This window comes from Pleuronectes platessa, chromosome 20, assembly GCF_947347685.1.
Source record: "Pleuronectes platessa chromosome 20, fPlePla1.1, whole genome shotgun sequence".
In the NCBI taxonomy this organism is placed as follows: Eukaryota; Metazoa; Chordata; class Actinopteri; order Pleuronectiformes; family Pleuronectidae; genus Pleuronectes; species Pleuronectes platessa.
Genome location: NC_070645.1, coordinates 20,379,902 through 20,394,901, shown reverse-complemented (window position 1 = coordinate 20,394,901; position 15,000 = coordinate 20,379,902). Strand labels below are relative to the sequence as shown.

Sequence of the window (15,000 nt, the reverse complement as noted above, 5' to 3'; positions counted from 1 at the left end):
TGTGTGTGTGTGTGTGTGTGTTTCACACATGAACCCACCTGCTGGTTGTGTTTGTTTGATGAGGCTGATTCCCAGAAGGGGCCACTGACTGATACCTCCACACCTTCTCTGTAACCGCACAGATATGAATCTTGGATCTACTTTTTGTGTGTGTCTGTGTGTGTTTGTATGTGTGTGTTTGTGTGTGTGTGTGTGTACTTGCATGCCATTCCTTTCGAGGCAGACATTTATTGTGTAGCAGTCTTGGGTAAGCCCTCCTTGTGCAAACACACGGACACACAAAGGCTGGTATTGAGAGGAATGTGTCTCTGCCACTAAGCCACCTCTGTCCCTCTGTCCCTCTGTCCCTCTGTCCCTCTGACCCTCTGTCCCTCTGTCCCTCTGTCCCTCTGTCCCTCTGACCCTCTGACCCTCTGTCCCTCTGACCCTCTGTCCCTCTGTCCCTCTGTCCCTCTGTCCCTCTGACCCTCTGTCCCTCTGTCCCTCTGACCCTCTGTCCCTCTGACCCTCTGTCCCTCTGTCCCTCTGTCCCTCTGACCCTCTCTCCCTCCGACCCTCTGTCCCTCCGACCCTCTGTCCCTCTGACCCTCTGTCCCTCTGTCCCTCTGTCCCTCTGACCCTCTCTCCCTCTGTCCCTCTGTCCCTCTGACCCTCTGTCCCTCCGTCCCTCCGTCCCTCCGACCCTCTGACCCTCTGTCCCTCCGTCCCTCCGACCCTCTGACCCTCTGTCCCTCCGTCCCTCCGACCCTCTGACCCTCTGTCCCTCCGACCCTCTCTCCCTCTGTCCCTCTGTCCCTCTGACCCTCTGTCCCTCTGTCCCTCTGTCCCTCTGACCCTCTGTCCCTCTGTCCCTCTGACCCTCTGTCCCTCCGTCCCTCCGTCCCTCCGACCCTCTGACCCTCTGTCCCTCCGTCCCTCCGACCCTCTGACCCTCTGTCCCTCCGACCCTCTCTCCCTCTGTCCCTCTGTCCCTCTGTCCCTCTGACCCTCTGTCCCTCCGACCCTCTGACCCTCCGTCCCTCCGTCCCTCCGACCCTCCGTCCCTCCGACCCTCTGTCCCTCTGACCCTCTGTCCCTCTGTCCCTCTGTCCCCTGTCCCTCTGACCCTCTGTCCCTCTGTCCCTCTGTCCCTCTGTCCCTCTGACCCTCTGTCCCTCCGTCCCTCCGTCCCTCCGACCCTCTGACCCTCTGTCCCTCCGTCCCTCCGACCCTCTGACCCTCTGTCCCTCCGTCCCTCCGACCCTCTGACCCTCTGTCCCTCCGACCCTCTCTCCCTCTGTCCCTCTGTCCCTCTGACCCTCTGTCCCTCTGTCCCTCTGTCCCTCTGACCCTCTGTCCCTCTGACCCTCTGTCCCTCTGTCCCTCTGACCCTCTGTCCCTCCGTCCCTCCGTCCCTCCGACCCTCTGACCCTCTGTCCCTCCGTCCCTCCGACCCTCTGACCCTCTGTCCCTCCGACCCTCTCTCCCTCTGTCCCTCTGTCCCTCTGTCCCTCTGACCCTCTGTCCCTCCGACCCTCTGACCCTCCGTCCCTCCGTCCCTCCGACCCTCCGTCCCTCCGACCCTCTGTCCCTCTGACCCTCTGTCCCTCTGTCCCTCTGTCCCCTGTCCCTCTGACCCTCTGTCCCTCTGTCCCTCTGTCCCTCTGTCCCTCTGACCCTCTGTCCCTCTGTCCCTCTGTCCCTCTGTCCCTCTGTCCCTCTGACCCTCTGTCCCTCTGTCTCTGCAGGACCATGAACCGAGGAGAACACTCCATCATCTCCCAGCTCCGGAAAGAGAGTAAGTCAAAGGATATTTAACAGAAGACAATCAGGAGCTGAAGCTGCTTGACTCAGAGGAAAATATAAAATAATAATAAAGAGCCCAAGCACCTTGTGATAAATAAATAAAGACGAGGTCCTACAGTTTACTGTAAAGTATAATAAACTGTAATATAGAGGACGTTTACAGTTCACTCAGTCTGTCATTTAATCTCAAACTGTAAGAAAACCATAGGAGATTTACACAAAACCACATAGAGATGAAAATATACACATGCAAACTAAAATAAAATCATAAAGACAAAATCACATCTGCAGCGGTTTTGTGTATTTGAAGATATAAGTTGTGTATTTTAGCAGGAAGCTGGTTTTACTCCATTAAAGTCAAATCACCAGGTGAAAAATGTGTTTTTAGTTTAATCTCCTATTCAGGTGAAAAGAGGAGAAGACTATTGAAAGTTGGACTCAACTTGATAATTAAACAAACTCTAAACAGAGGATCTAGTCCCAGAAGCCACTGGGATCCACTCTAACTGCCTGTGTCCTGTTCCCAGTGGGAGACCAGTGGATGAACTACATCTCCATCGCTGGTCTGAGGACTCACGCCGAGCTGGAGGGGAAACTGGTCACAGAGCTCATCTACGTCCACAGCAAGATGCTGATCGCTGACGACAACACGGTGATCATCGGTAAACTGTCCACTCAGTGTCTCCTCCTGTCTCCTGTCTCCTCCTGCTCCTGTCTCCTGTGTCTCCTCCTGCTTCATGTCTCCTGTCTCCTCCTGCTTCCTGCTGTCTCCTCCTGTCTCCTCCTGTGTCTCCTCCTGCTTCCTGTCTCCTGTCTCCTCCTGCTTCCTGTGTCTCCTCCTGTCTCCTGTCTCCTCCTGCTTCCTGTCTCCTGTGTCTCCTCCTGCTTCCTGCTGTCTCCTCCTGTCTCCTGTCTCATGTGTCTCCTCCTGTCTCCTGTCTCCTCCTGTGTCTCCTCCTGTCTCCTGGGTCTCCTCCTGTGTCTCCTCCTGCTTCCTGTGTCTCCTCCTGCTTCCTGTCTCCTGTGTCTCCTCCTGTGCATTCAGCTGCTGTCCATGCAGGATTAACAGATGATAATTAAACATTTTAATTCAAAGGTGTAAGAAAAGAGACTAAATGAGAGTTTTGAATGTCTAAAAATGAAGAAAACCAAATGTGCATGTTGTTGTGGTGAGTTTTAATAAATAAAGAATAAGAATAGAGACGTTCTGGGGATTGAAAAACCTCTTTGTCTTGTTATCATGTTTATTTGACTGAACAGATGTCTTAATATTAGTCAGTAGAGTTGTGTTATTGAGTTGTCAGTAGTTTAGAGCCTTGAGTGAAACACTCTTCTCCTCAGAGGTGTGTTTGACTTGTTCTCCAGCACATCATCCAGGTGTCACAGCGCCACCTGGTGGACTCTGTGATCCAGCGCCACCTGGTGGACCCTGTGATCCAGCGCCACCTGGTGGACTCTGTGATCCAGCGCCACCTGGTGGACTCTGTGATCCAGCGTGTCCCTTTGTGTCCCTGCAGGCTCGGCCAACATCAACGACCGCAGCATGCTGGGGAAGAGGGACAGCGAGGTGGCTGTGATCGTGGAGGACTCGGAGACGGTTGACTCTGTGATGGACGGACAGCCGTACCAGGCTGGACGCTACGGTCTTCAGCTGCGTCTCGAGTGCTTCAGGTACCCAGAGATCATATGTCCTCATGTGCTGTCATCTCTCCATCATATGCAAAGATCAGACGTAATAAATGAGCTCAGAGCAAAAACTCTTAAAGAGATCTGACTTCATAGAACTTCTTCATTTCTTTACAGAACCGTGTAAATTTAAATATCTCAGTTTGCGTGGTTTGACGTTCCTGTCTCCTGTGTCTCCTCCTGTGTCTCCTCCTGCTTCCTGTCTCCTGTGTCTCCTCCTGCTTCCTGTCTCCTGTGTCTCCTCCTATGTCTCCTCCTGCTTCCTGTCTCCTGTGTCTCCTCCTGCTTCCTGTCTCCTGTGTCTCCTCCTGCTTCCTGTCTCCTGTGTCTCCTCCTATCTCTCCTCCTGGTTCCTGTCTCCTATGTCTCCTCCTGCTTCCTGTCTCCTGTGTCTCCTCCTGCTTCCTGTCTCCTGTGTCTCCTCCTGCTCCTGTGTCTCCTCCTGCTTCCTGTCTCCTGTGTCTCCTCCTGCTCCTGTGTCTCCTCCTGCTTCCTGTCTCCTGTGTCTCCTCCTGCTTCCTGTCTCCTGTGTCTCCTCCTGCTCCTGTGTCTCCTCCTGCTTCCTGTCTCCTGTGTCTCCTCCTGCTTCCTGTCTCCTGTGTCTTCTCCTGCTTCCTGTCTCCTGTGTCTCCTCCTGCTTCCTGTCTCCTGTGTCTCCTCCTGCTTCCTGTCTCCTGTGTCTCCTCCTGCTTCCTGTATCCTGTGTCTCCTCCTGCTTCTATCTCATATGTCTCCTCCTGCTTCTATCTCCTATGTCTCCTCCTGCTTCTATCTCCTATGTCTCCTCCTGCTTCTATCTCCTGTGTCTCCTCCTGCTTCCTGTCTCCTGTGTCTCCTCCTGCTTCTATCTCCTATCTCTCCTCCTGGTTCCTGTCTCCTGTGTCTCCTCCTGTCTCCTGTGTCTCCTCCTGCTCCTATCTCCTATGTCTCCTCCTGCTTCCTGTCTCCTGTGTCTCCTCCTGCTTCCTGTCTCCTGTGTCTCCTCCTGCTTCCTGTCTCCTGTGTCTCCTCCTGCTTCCTGTCTCCTGTGTCTCCTCCTTCTCATGTCTCCTGTGTCTCCTCCTGCTCCTGTCTCCTGTGTCTCCTCCTGTTTCTATCTCCTGTGTCTCCTCCTCCTCCTGTTTCCTGTGTCTCCTCCTGCTCCTGTCTCCTGTGTCTCATCCTGCTCCTGTCTCCTGTGTCTCCTCCTGCTCCTGTGTCTCATCCTGCTTCCTGTGTCCTGTGTCTCCTCCTGCTTCTTGTCTCCTGTGTCTCCTCCTGCTTCCATCTCCTATCTCTCCTCCTGGTTCCTGTCTCCTGTGTCTCCTCCTGTCTCCTGTGTCTCCTCCTGCTCCTGTCTCCTGTGTCTCCTCCTGCTCCTGTCTCCTGTGTCTCCTCCTGCTTCTTGTCTCCTGTGTCTCCTCCTGCTTCTATCTCCTATCTCTCCTCCTGGTTCCTGTCTCCTGTGTCTCCTCCTGTCTCCTGTGTCTCCTCCTGCTCCTGTCTCCTGTGTCTCCTCCTGCTCCTGTCCCCTGTGTCTCCTCCTGCTCCTGTCTCTCAGGATGATCCTCGGTGCCTTCACAGACGCCTCCATCGATGTCTCCGATCCCGTCAGTGATCACTTCTATAAGGAGGTCTGGATGTCCACCTGCGCTATTAACGCCACCATCTACCAGAAGGTTCACCTCCTCCTCCTCCTCCTCCTCCTCCTCCTCTCTCTCTTTATTTGATCTTTTCTCAGGTTTGATCTGATTCAAGTGTATTTATTGAATTCCCCTCTGCCCTGCTCTCGGGCTGCCAGGTGTTCCGCTGCCTGCCGTCCAGTGACGTGCGGAGCATCCTGGAGCTGGAGGGCTACCTGGCGAAGGAGGGCCTGGAGAAGGAGGACCCGGCCCGGGCCCGCGAGGAGCTGAAGAAGATCCGCGGCTTCCTGGTCCAGTTCCCTCTTCAGTTCCTGGGTGAGGAAAACCTGCTTCCTCCCATGGGCTCCAAGGAGGCCATGGTGCCGATGGAGGTCTGGACCTGAGACTCCCCTGTGTGTGTTCACGTGGGAGACACACACAGCCTGCCGCCATTTTGGAGACTCTGGTGGCTGAGAGAAACGTTGATTTATAAACGTCCATCTTGTCCAGTGGCTCGTGGTCATGTTTTAACCCTGAGTCCAGACTCGCAGGAGCTTGAACCCAATCCACATAAAAACTATTTATATGTTCAGTGAACAACTCAGTTTTTCAGTCGGTGACATGAGAAGTGAGCAGGAAGGAAAGAGGCCTTGTTTTATGTTATCAGTTTATAGAGATTATTTTTCACACGGGTTGTTTAGATTTAGAAAATGTATCTTGTCAGGTTTTCTCTCCAGGGCCCAGAAACTGCACTGAGACCAGCCCCAGTGATTAGGAACAGGTGTCTCAGTCTGGTCTGCAGACATTTACACTACGACCTCCAAAATGGCGTCCGCTGTGTTTGCTGCCGATTTGTGATGCACACAAATAACATCACACTGCAACACACACACTCACACGTGCACACAAGACCCCGTGAGACTGAGAACAGAGTTGAACTCTGCGATCCCTGAAACCTGAAGTTTACAAGAGAAGAATGAAGACGAGGAAGTGAAGGACTGATCCGTCTGGAGCTTCCTCTCAGATCCCCCCCCCGCCCCCTGCTCTGTGACAACACTATGCAACGTCCGGGGTTCTGTGAACGCAGCTCGGACTCTTCTGCGTTTGAAGAGACACTAACAGGACTTTGATGAAGACGGCGGCGCAGAGACGAGGATGAAGAGCTTTTTAATATCCATGTTCAAACAGAAAATCACGAGTGCCAAAGAAAACAGACTGTAGCCGGAAGACTTTCACTTTCCTGTTTTTATACGTCTGCTCTCTTGGTTCCTTCGGTTCCTTTATTCTATGGATCTTTCTGCAAAGAAAGTGATGAATTCTATCATTCAGTTAATTTATTAGGAATGTTGCTCGTGAAATGGTTCAATTGTATTTGTACCTGTTTCACTGCACGTGCACGTTTGATTTCACCTTCTGCATCGAGGTGTTTTATCAGATTTGATCCTTTCGCAGCTGAAGAAACTGAATCCAGGGAACAGGTCAAAGGTGAATAATATAAACTCAAGTTATGAATTTTAAACCGTCGTCTCTGGATTTCAGATTTTCTTGAATTCCTCTGTGTCTTCCTGTTGGTCTGTGAATCACCTGCATGAAGCTGTTCAGTGCTTTGAATCTGAAGAGACCTCGAGCTGAGAGCATGAGAGCAGCTCGGTGCCATTAAAGCATGAAGCCCTGCAAACTGAACGCCCTGTTCAGAGCCATGGACTGTGATGTTGCTAAAAGACGTGCCTGTCTCCAAACGGACGCTTGTCCTCTGTCCATACTGCTGGACGGCGTGCTCCTCTTCCTCTTCCTCTTCCTCCTTGTGTTTCTACCTCCAGAGCGCAAAGAGAAACAATCGTGAATATTCACAGCTGCACCTTAAGAGAACCGAGTGAAGTCGCCCGAACAGAGAAGGAAAAGTTTACTGTCGTGTGCAATAACCAGCCTGTTTCCACCCGGACCAGAATCTGTAGGACAAACTGAAAGATGACTTTAAAGTTGATTTGTACTTGGATCCATAAGAAGCTTAAAAGAGCCCCCCCCCCCGCTTATCACTGTGTCTCTATGGAAACTGCACTATTTGCACAGACTGTTGTTGTCCCCGGCGACTCCTTAATGATGATATGCAGCACGCCTCCTGTGTTCTTTGTTTTCTTGTGAAATGATGGAATAAATAAATGAGTCATTAAAACTGGGTTTTTTTTCATGAGGCCTTCGCTCAGAACTTCTTCTTCAAACTTTGAGACGTCGAGTTCGTCTCTAACTTCAGGTTTAAAACATCTGATTCTGATGTTGTTCTTTATTTGAAGTTTGTCAACAGGTCCATGAAAATGATTTTACCTTAAATTCAGGGTTTTTTTTGTGCTTATAAGCAGATTTTGAAGATTTCTTTATGACGCTGAACTGTTCAAATTTAATTTGGGTATAAAACCAACAAAATACAAAACGTGAGCTTTGTCTTCGCTCTTTCTCTTCTGTCTGGTTCTGTGGATACCGTGTAATGTGGAAGCTCAATAAAATATATTTAAAAAATATATATAATTTGCAGGAAATAAATGTAAAGATGTGAACTGAACTAATGCATGAATATAGATCACAGACTTTTTGGTAAAAGATGTGATTTATTTTCGTCAACATTTGTTTCTTATATGTTTATTTTTGCCCCCAAAAAGTTTTATATTATCGTTTGTTTCTGTTAGACACAGTAAAAGCGAAAATTAAAGACAAATGGTTCGTTTAGCATCTTTCAAAAGAACAGTTAAAAACATCGAGAACATATTTCAACAAAGAAAAGTTGAAAGTTGGTTAAAGTTTCCAAAATATGTCTCTTTCATTTCTTTTGTCACCTTCAGCTGAAGTCGTTGGTGTGAGTTTCTGCCACTAGGGGGCTCAGTCTCAATCAGAAGGTGTTGAGGCAGTGAGGCATGATGGGAGTTGTAGTCTTCAGTGCAGCTTCTGCACGTGAGGATTCGAAGGTTTATTTATTTCTCTTATATAGATATACTCCTCCTATATATATCCTTATATTTTTTACACTGTATATAACAGATTGTATAAATTGCACAGTAACACAACCTTGACCCTTGGCTCCAAATGGCCCATTCTTTGATAAACTACCCTGTTTACTGTATATATAGTTTTAGTTTGTGTAGTATTTTATTTTAATCTGATGTGGTGTGATCCACTGGTTCCATTTCCAGACGCAGCAGATCAGATTAAATCCAGCAGATTGTTTTTATTAACTTTCTTCACAAATGTCTTGGATCCGGAGGAAGAAAAGAGAATAAGGGACATTCTGTCAGAGTTATCTGTCTCAGTGATGAAGTCAAACTGTGTCCCTGTCCATCTCCCATCATGAATTCTTCCTCCTAAATAATCACTGAAGGTTTGTCCCTCTTGCGTCCATCGCTCTCTGCTGGAGGTTCGTCCTGCTGCAGTTTCTCTTCACGTCACTAGATGGAGCCACAGCAGCACCATGTGGACCTCCAGCTGTGTGTCAACAGTCTGTGTCTGAACGTGACGGTGAGGAAGAGGAGGGAGATGCACTGAAATCTGACCTCAACCTGAAACAGAGTCAGTGTTGAGTCTCCCTGGTGCTCGGAGAAAAGTCTCTGAAGCAGCTTCCACAGCTTCTGGTGGAACAACAGAAACCAAAAGACCTGAAGGGTTCAGCCTCTGAAGGATGCAGCCCCTGAAGCTCCTGAAGGATGCAGACTTTGAAGGATGCAGCCTTCAGATGCAGCCTCTGAAGGATGCACCCCCTAAAGGATGCAGCCTCTGAAGGAAGCAGCCTCTGAAGGAAGCAGCCTCTGAAGCCCCTGAAGGATGCAGCCCCTCAGGGATGCAGCCTTCAGATGCAGCCTCTGAAGGAAGCAGCCTCTGAAGGAAGCAGCCTCTGAAGTCCCTGAAGGATGCAGCCCCTCAGGGATGCAGCCTTCAGATGCAGCCTCTGAAGGAAGCAGCCTCTGAAGGATGCAGCCCCTCAGGGATGCAGCCTTCAGATGCACCCCCTAAAGGATGCAGCCCCTGAAGTATGCAGCCTCTGAAGGATGCAGCCTATGAAGGATGCAGCCTCTGAAGGATGCAGGCTAGGAAGGATGCAGCCCCTAAAGGATGCAGCCTTCTGAAGGATGCAGACTTGGAAAGGGGCAGCCTTCTGAAGGATGCAGCCTTCACATGCAGCCTCTGAAGGATGCAGCCCCTGATTGAGACAAAGCTTCTGACTCCAGATGTGCACGATGTCAGTGTTCATATGAAGTTGAGGCTTCATGTCTGGACAGTGGGAGGAGGTGGAGTCGTGGCGTCCATCTTTACAGTCCATGGTTCAGAGGGACATTAAACAGTGAAGAACACGTAGATGTTGTGTTCTGGATTCTTCTGACGTGATGTGAGCACAGGTCACCTCGAGTGTCCGTCTGATGAGACATGAAGACGGAAATGAAGCGTGAAAATGTCCCTTGTGGGTTTTTAAAGGTCACATTGGTGTGTGTGTGTGTGTGTGTCTGTGTGTGGGTTTGTGTGTGTGTGTGTGTTCTCACCCCTGACACTTAATGCTCGAGGGTGTGTGACTGACCTGCAGCGCGGAATATCGATTGTCATTATAAGCTGCAGGACAGGAGCAGACAGCTGTGTGTGTGTGTGTGTGTGTGTGTGTGTGTGTTACTGTGTGTGTGTTTGTGTGTGTTTGTGTGTGGTCCAGGTATTTTCTTTCTTATGGGGACAAATAAGCACTTAGATCATTGAAATTCAAAGTGAAAAAACGTTTTGAGGTTAGACTGGTTCAGGTTGAGTTCAGATTGAGTTTAGACCTGGTTGTAGAAACAGGTCTGGGGTCAGATTGGTGACTGGTGAAGGTTAGAGAGAAAGTTTCTGTGAAATCAATGAGTCAATGTAATGTGTGTCTCCTGTGTGTGTCTGTGCACGCGTCTGTGTGTCTGTGCGTGTGTGTGGGCGTCTCTTCTCTCAGGCCACTCCCGGTGATGCGCGCTGCTGCTGTTCCGCCTCAGACGCACGGACGGTGTTGGATCTGTGCGCTCCTCTCTCTCTCTCTCTCTCCCTCTCCCTCTCTCTCTCCGTGCGCGTGTCCCCCGCTCCTCTCCAGTTGGGGGTCTCGGTGGAGACATGTAGCAGCGGATCCACCGGATCCACCGGATTCACCGGATTCACACGCCGTGCAGCATGTAGCAGCACCTGGAGCTCCTGCGTCCTCTCCGCTCCAACCCGTTTCCGGGGGTGAGTCCCGTGCGCGTGAGTGTCTCCCTCTCCCGGAGGAGCGCGTGCCCCCCCCCCCCCTGCACCTCCCGGTCGATGGTCGGTGAGGAAGCTTCCATCTTGAGTCCCGGATCTACCGAGAGAACCATGGCGAGCGAGTCCCCGGCTCGGAGCCTGGACGAGATCGACCTGTCTGCACTACGGGTAATGTCTCCCTGCGCGTGCGTGTGCTGCTGCTGTCTGTGCGTGCGCGCGTGCATGTGTGCGAAGCTGTTGAGCACCTGTCCCCCCCCCCCCCCCGCTCTCTCTCCTCCCTCCTCTCCATCCTCACCCTCCTCCAAGCAGCGCGCACGGACGCGTCTACCTGGTCCTCCCGGGCTCTCGGTGGTGTGCATGCGCGTGTGTGTGAGAGCGTGCGTGTGGGGTCATGTGACTCCTGTTGTTTGTTGTTGATGTTTTATCTAAACAACTGGGACGTGACGTAACGAGGCCCTGAGCTGCTGCTGCTACTGTGCACGTGCACATATCCGCGTGCGCGTGCGTCAGGCGGCATAATAGAGGCCGCTCTGTGTGCTCTATGTAGAGCAGATGTTAAGCTCACTGACACGCTCACAGCGCGCACACACACACTGATGCAGAGGTTCCAGATGCACGCACGCGCGCACTCGCACACACCCTGAACAGCAGCGGTGAAGTTCCGCCATTTCGTGATGTTGTGGCGACAGCAGCAGCAGCATTGCATCACAGTGGCTGTTCGTGGGTGCGTGCGTGTGCGCGAGGAGGGAAGGTGCACAGACGAAAACCGTGCAGGAATGTGTGCGTGTGTGTGTGCGCGTCTGAAACACGGATACACACACTGATGATACATTCACTCATTTGGATTTAACATATGCTCAAGATGATCTGTAGATCTCACATATGACTGGAGTTGTGTGTGTGCGCGTGTGTGTGCGTGTGCGTGTGTCTCTGTGGCACAGCTATTCTCTCTTTCTTCCTTCTGCTGCTTACGCAACACATCGTACCTGCAGAGCAACAATCAAGTCTGGGCATGATCAACCGGGTGGGACTGCAAGTCTGAGTGTGTGTGAGAGACCGTGTGTGAGATTGTGTGTGTGTGTGTGTGTGTCTGTGAGACCGTGTGTGAGACTGTGTGTGAGACTGTGTGTGTGATGATACAGATGCAGACACACACACACTGAAGGACAAAGACACAAAGAGAACAAGGATGTGCACGATCTTGTATGAACGTGCACATCCTTGTTCTCTCCCTCAGTGACATGACGATTAGAAATTAGGTCACCAAAGACTGAGCACAGGGGGGGGACATTTCAGCGTGACGCAAAGCCTGTCTCCAACACGCTCACACACACACACACACACACACACTGTAGCACTTCCTGTTTCTGCAGAGCTTCACTTCCATGTCCTCAGACTCACTTCAGCTTCGTCCTCTCCCTGAAGCTCCATCAGGCTCCACACTCACAGACTCTTATTCTGAAGTCCCAGGCGGTCCCTGGAACCTCTGGACAGGGACAGTGTGAGACGCCATTAGAGTCTGGACGTCTCTGCCCATGAAGACAGAGACGTCTCAGACTCGTTCCTCTTCTAGAGCCAGTGTCCTTCTCTCTTCTCCAGACTGACTGGAAGCTGTTCAGGAGAGAGAAGCTGTTTCAGGTTCTCGTTCAGGACTCGTTCAGACCTGGTTCAGAGCTTCAGACTCTTCAGCTCAGTCCTGAACATCAGGTGTGAACGGTTCCTCAGAGCAGAAGAGGAGGTCTGGTTCTGAAGTGAAAACACTTTGAGGGACAGTTTGGACTTTGGACCAATCACAGGAAGTAGAGACAGAATTAATCAGTAGAAGAGGAAGAGGAAGCAGCTTCTTCACCTCCGACGATATAACGTTTGAACCACGAGGACGTTCACTTGCTGCAATGATCTAGTGTGAAGTACTGTAATACTGTGGAGTACTGTAATAATGTAGTACTGTAGTACTGTGAATTAGGGAGTACTGTGAAGTACTGTGGAGTACTGTAATAATGTAGTACTGTAGTACTGTGAATTAGGGAGTACTGTGAAGTACTGTGGAGTACTGTAATAATGTAGTACTGTAGTACTGTGAATTAGGGAGTACTGTGAAGTACTGCGCCTGAAGGTGCTGATGCTGGCAGTGATACCATCATGATGTCACCATGGCAACCACATGAAGCTTCATTCATCTTTTCCATTGAAAAAAAAAGACTACTAGCCCCCCCCCCCAACTGATGACACGCCCACGTCAGACTCCGCCCACGGAGGTGATGACGACAGGACGAACATGTCAGACAAAACTCTTTAGTCTGTAAATTACAAAGTGAAACCAGAACTTATAAATAAATATAATATGTTTATGTTGAGTCTTTATTGCGTCTCGTTTTCTGAGAACAGATCATATCATACTGATGATTTCATAATTGATTTGAACTTTGAACTTTGCTCTGCATCTAAATATCTTTGTGTGTAAAACTTGAACCTTAAAGGAGACGGAGGTTCTCTCAGAGTTTCTATCCTCTCGTGTGTTTCTGCAAAGTTCTTTAAAAGAAAAGTTGGCAGAGGATTCTGTTGTGAAGACAGTTAGACAACTAACTAACTAACTAACTAACTAACTTATTAACCAACTGAATAACTAACTAACTAACTAACTTATTAACCAACTGAATAACTAACTAACTAACTAACTTATTAACCAACTGAATAACTAACTAACTCACTAACAAACAGTTCAACAGTTTAGTCGATTCTGTGACTTCACACATTTCAAATTGTTCCCTCACTGGACTCACGTGGTCAGAGCTGCATCTCACATCCACTCCCTTCCACCTCTTTCACTGGTGTGTGTCTGTGCATGAGGCCCTACGCCTGCATGGTAAGAGCTGTAACAGGTGTGTGTGTGTGTGTGTCTGTGTGTGTGTGTGTGTGAGGCAGAGGTCCTCCAGGAGTAGACGTGCTTCTGTTTGACCTTGAGTGAAAAGGAACGCTGCTTTTTAAACTAATCCCCCGTCAGGAGACTCCTCTGTAATAGTGCCAACGCTCTCCTGTGGCCCGCTGTACACACACACACACAGACACACACACACAGACGCACACACAAACGCTCACACACACACAGACACACACACAGGGTTGCTTAAAGATCAAGATTTGTGTTTTGGAAAGTTTATTGAACTTTAATCAGTCTGAACATGAGATTACTGTGTGTGTGTGTGTGCGCGTTTGTGTGTGTGTGTGTGTGTGCGTGTGCGTGTGTGTGTGTTTCCTTCAGGTTGTTGTTGTGTGTGTGCGTGTGTGTGTGTTTCCTTCAGGTTGTTGTTATTTAATCTGCAGTTAAATCCAGGTTTCTTGTTTATATGATGTTTAAGTAATCAGATTACTATGAGAAACTGAATGTAATCGGAATACTTCATTAGAGAGAGAGAACGTGAGTTACCCATTGGAGGATTAATAACCAGGTGATGATAGAAAGGTTTTACAAGGTCGTGCTCTGTCAGTGAGTTTGTGTGAAGGTCAAACTCCACATTCAATTCTTACATGTTCAGTTTAATCAGAGTCGTGTTCTCTGGAATAACTTTCTTCTTTTTCTGCTCTCTCTCTCTCTCTCTCTCTCTCTCTCTCTCTCTCTCTCTCTCTCTCTCTCTCTCTCAGGACCCAGCTGGTATCTTTGAGCTGGTCGAACTGGTTGGAAATGGAACCTATGGGCAGGTCTACAAGGTGAGACTTCATAGTTACTTGATAACTCCCTGTCATGAAGTGTGTGTGTCTGATTTACTGTGTTTTGCTGACTCACCGGGGACACGTCTCCTCCTCATGTCCTCCTCGTCTCCTCCTCTTCTCCTCCTCGTGTCCTCCTCGTGTCCTCCTCGTCTCCTCCTCGTGTCCTTCTCGTCTCCTCCTCGTGTCCTCCTCGTCTCCTGCTTGTCTCCTCCTCATCAAAGATAATAATAAGACAATAACAAAGATGAAAAACATTTAAAAGATGCTCCTTGTTGTCGGAGCTTCCTGTTGACTCTGCTCCCAATCCGTCAGGACATGTTCCACGAGAGATAAACACAAAAAACAACGATCGTTAGAAAATACAGGAGACGTGTTTTTAGCTCCAGATTTACGAGATGTCAGTAGATTATTTCTCAGGTGTCACGTGGGTTTCACCTGCAGAGAGGAAGTTCACTGTGTTCTATGTTTTCATGGAAATCTGACTTATAAAACAAAACCACGGAGGAGGAAATGAAGAGAACACGTGATCAGGAACAGGCCGTGAAGAATCCACAACTCCACGATGAGACCTGCTTCTGGATCAGTTTAGTTCTTGAGAAACAGAAGATGTCAGAATCAGGAGAAACAGATGGATTCTGAGATCCTGACCCTCTGAGCGTTCTGCAGAATCTTAATTAGAGTCAATCAGAATCAGACATCTCCCTCTCGTCTATAATTATTACCAAGTGACATCATTCTCTTCAGGGAGCCTCATAAGAAATCACTGCTGATCCTGAAGCAGTTCTTCCATCCTGACATTTCTGGACCCAGAGCAGAATCCACCTTTTCTTTTCTGCTGCTGTTTTCCTTCAGCACATCTGGATCTGTGTGTGACCTTCTGACTCCCACTTGTTTCACTTCACCTTCTACCTCAACGTGTGTGTGTGTGTGTCTGTAAAGCGTTGTGGTTCAGTTTTAGAGCAGCACTTCTTGATTGTGTTTAGATTTG

The 15,000-nt window shown here is 49.5% G+C and overlaps 2 protein-coding genes across 2 annotated transcripts in view; both read left to right on the top strand.

The window, feature by feature from the left end:
- Positions 1-7,245, top strand: part of pld1b (phospholipase D1b) — a 28,056-nt gene extending 20,811 nt beyond the window's left edge. The window contains exons 22-26 of the mRNA XM_053412781.1: positions 1,728-1,777; positions 2,313-2,447; positions 3,303-3,456; positions 5,012-5,129; positions 5,252-7,245. Coding sequence (XP_053268756.1) covers positions 1,728-1,777; positions 2,313-2,447; positions 3,303-3,456; positions 5,012-5,129; positions 5,252-5,476 — 682 coding nt within the window. The 3' untranslated portion in view covers positions 5,477-7,245. The remainder of the gene's footprint in view (positions 1-1,727; positions 1,778-2,312; positions 2,448-3,302; positions 3,457-5,011; positions 5,130-5,251) is intronic.
- Positions 7,246-10,045: 2,800 nt separating this feature from the next.
- Positions 10,046-15,000, top strand: part of tnikb (TRAF2 and NCK interacting kinase b) — a 12,252-nt gene continuing 7,297 nt past the window's right edge. The window contains exons 1-2 of the mRNA XM_053412805.1: positions 10,046-10,469; positions 13,944-14,009. Of these exons, the coding sequence (XP_053268780.1) occupies positions 10,362-10,469; positions 13,944-14,009 (174 nt within the window). The 5' untranslated portion in view covers positions 10,046-10,361. The remainder of the gene's footprint in view (positions 10,470-13,943; positions 14,010-15,000) is intronic.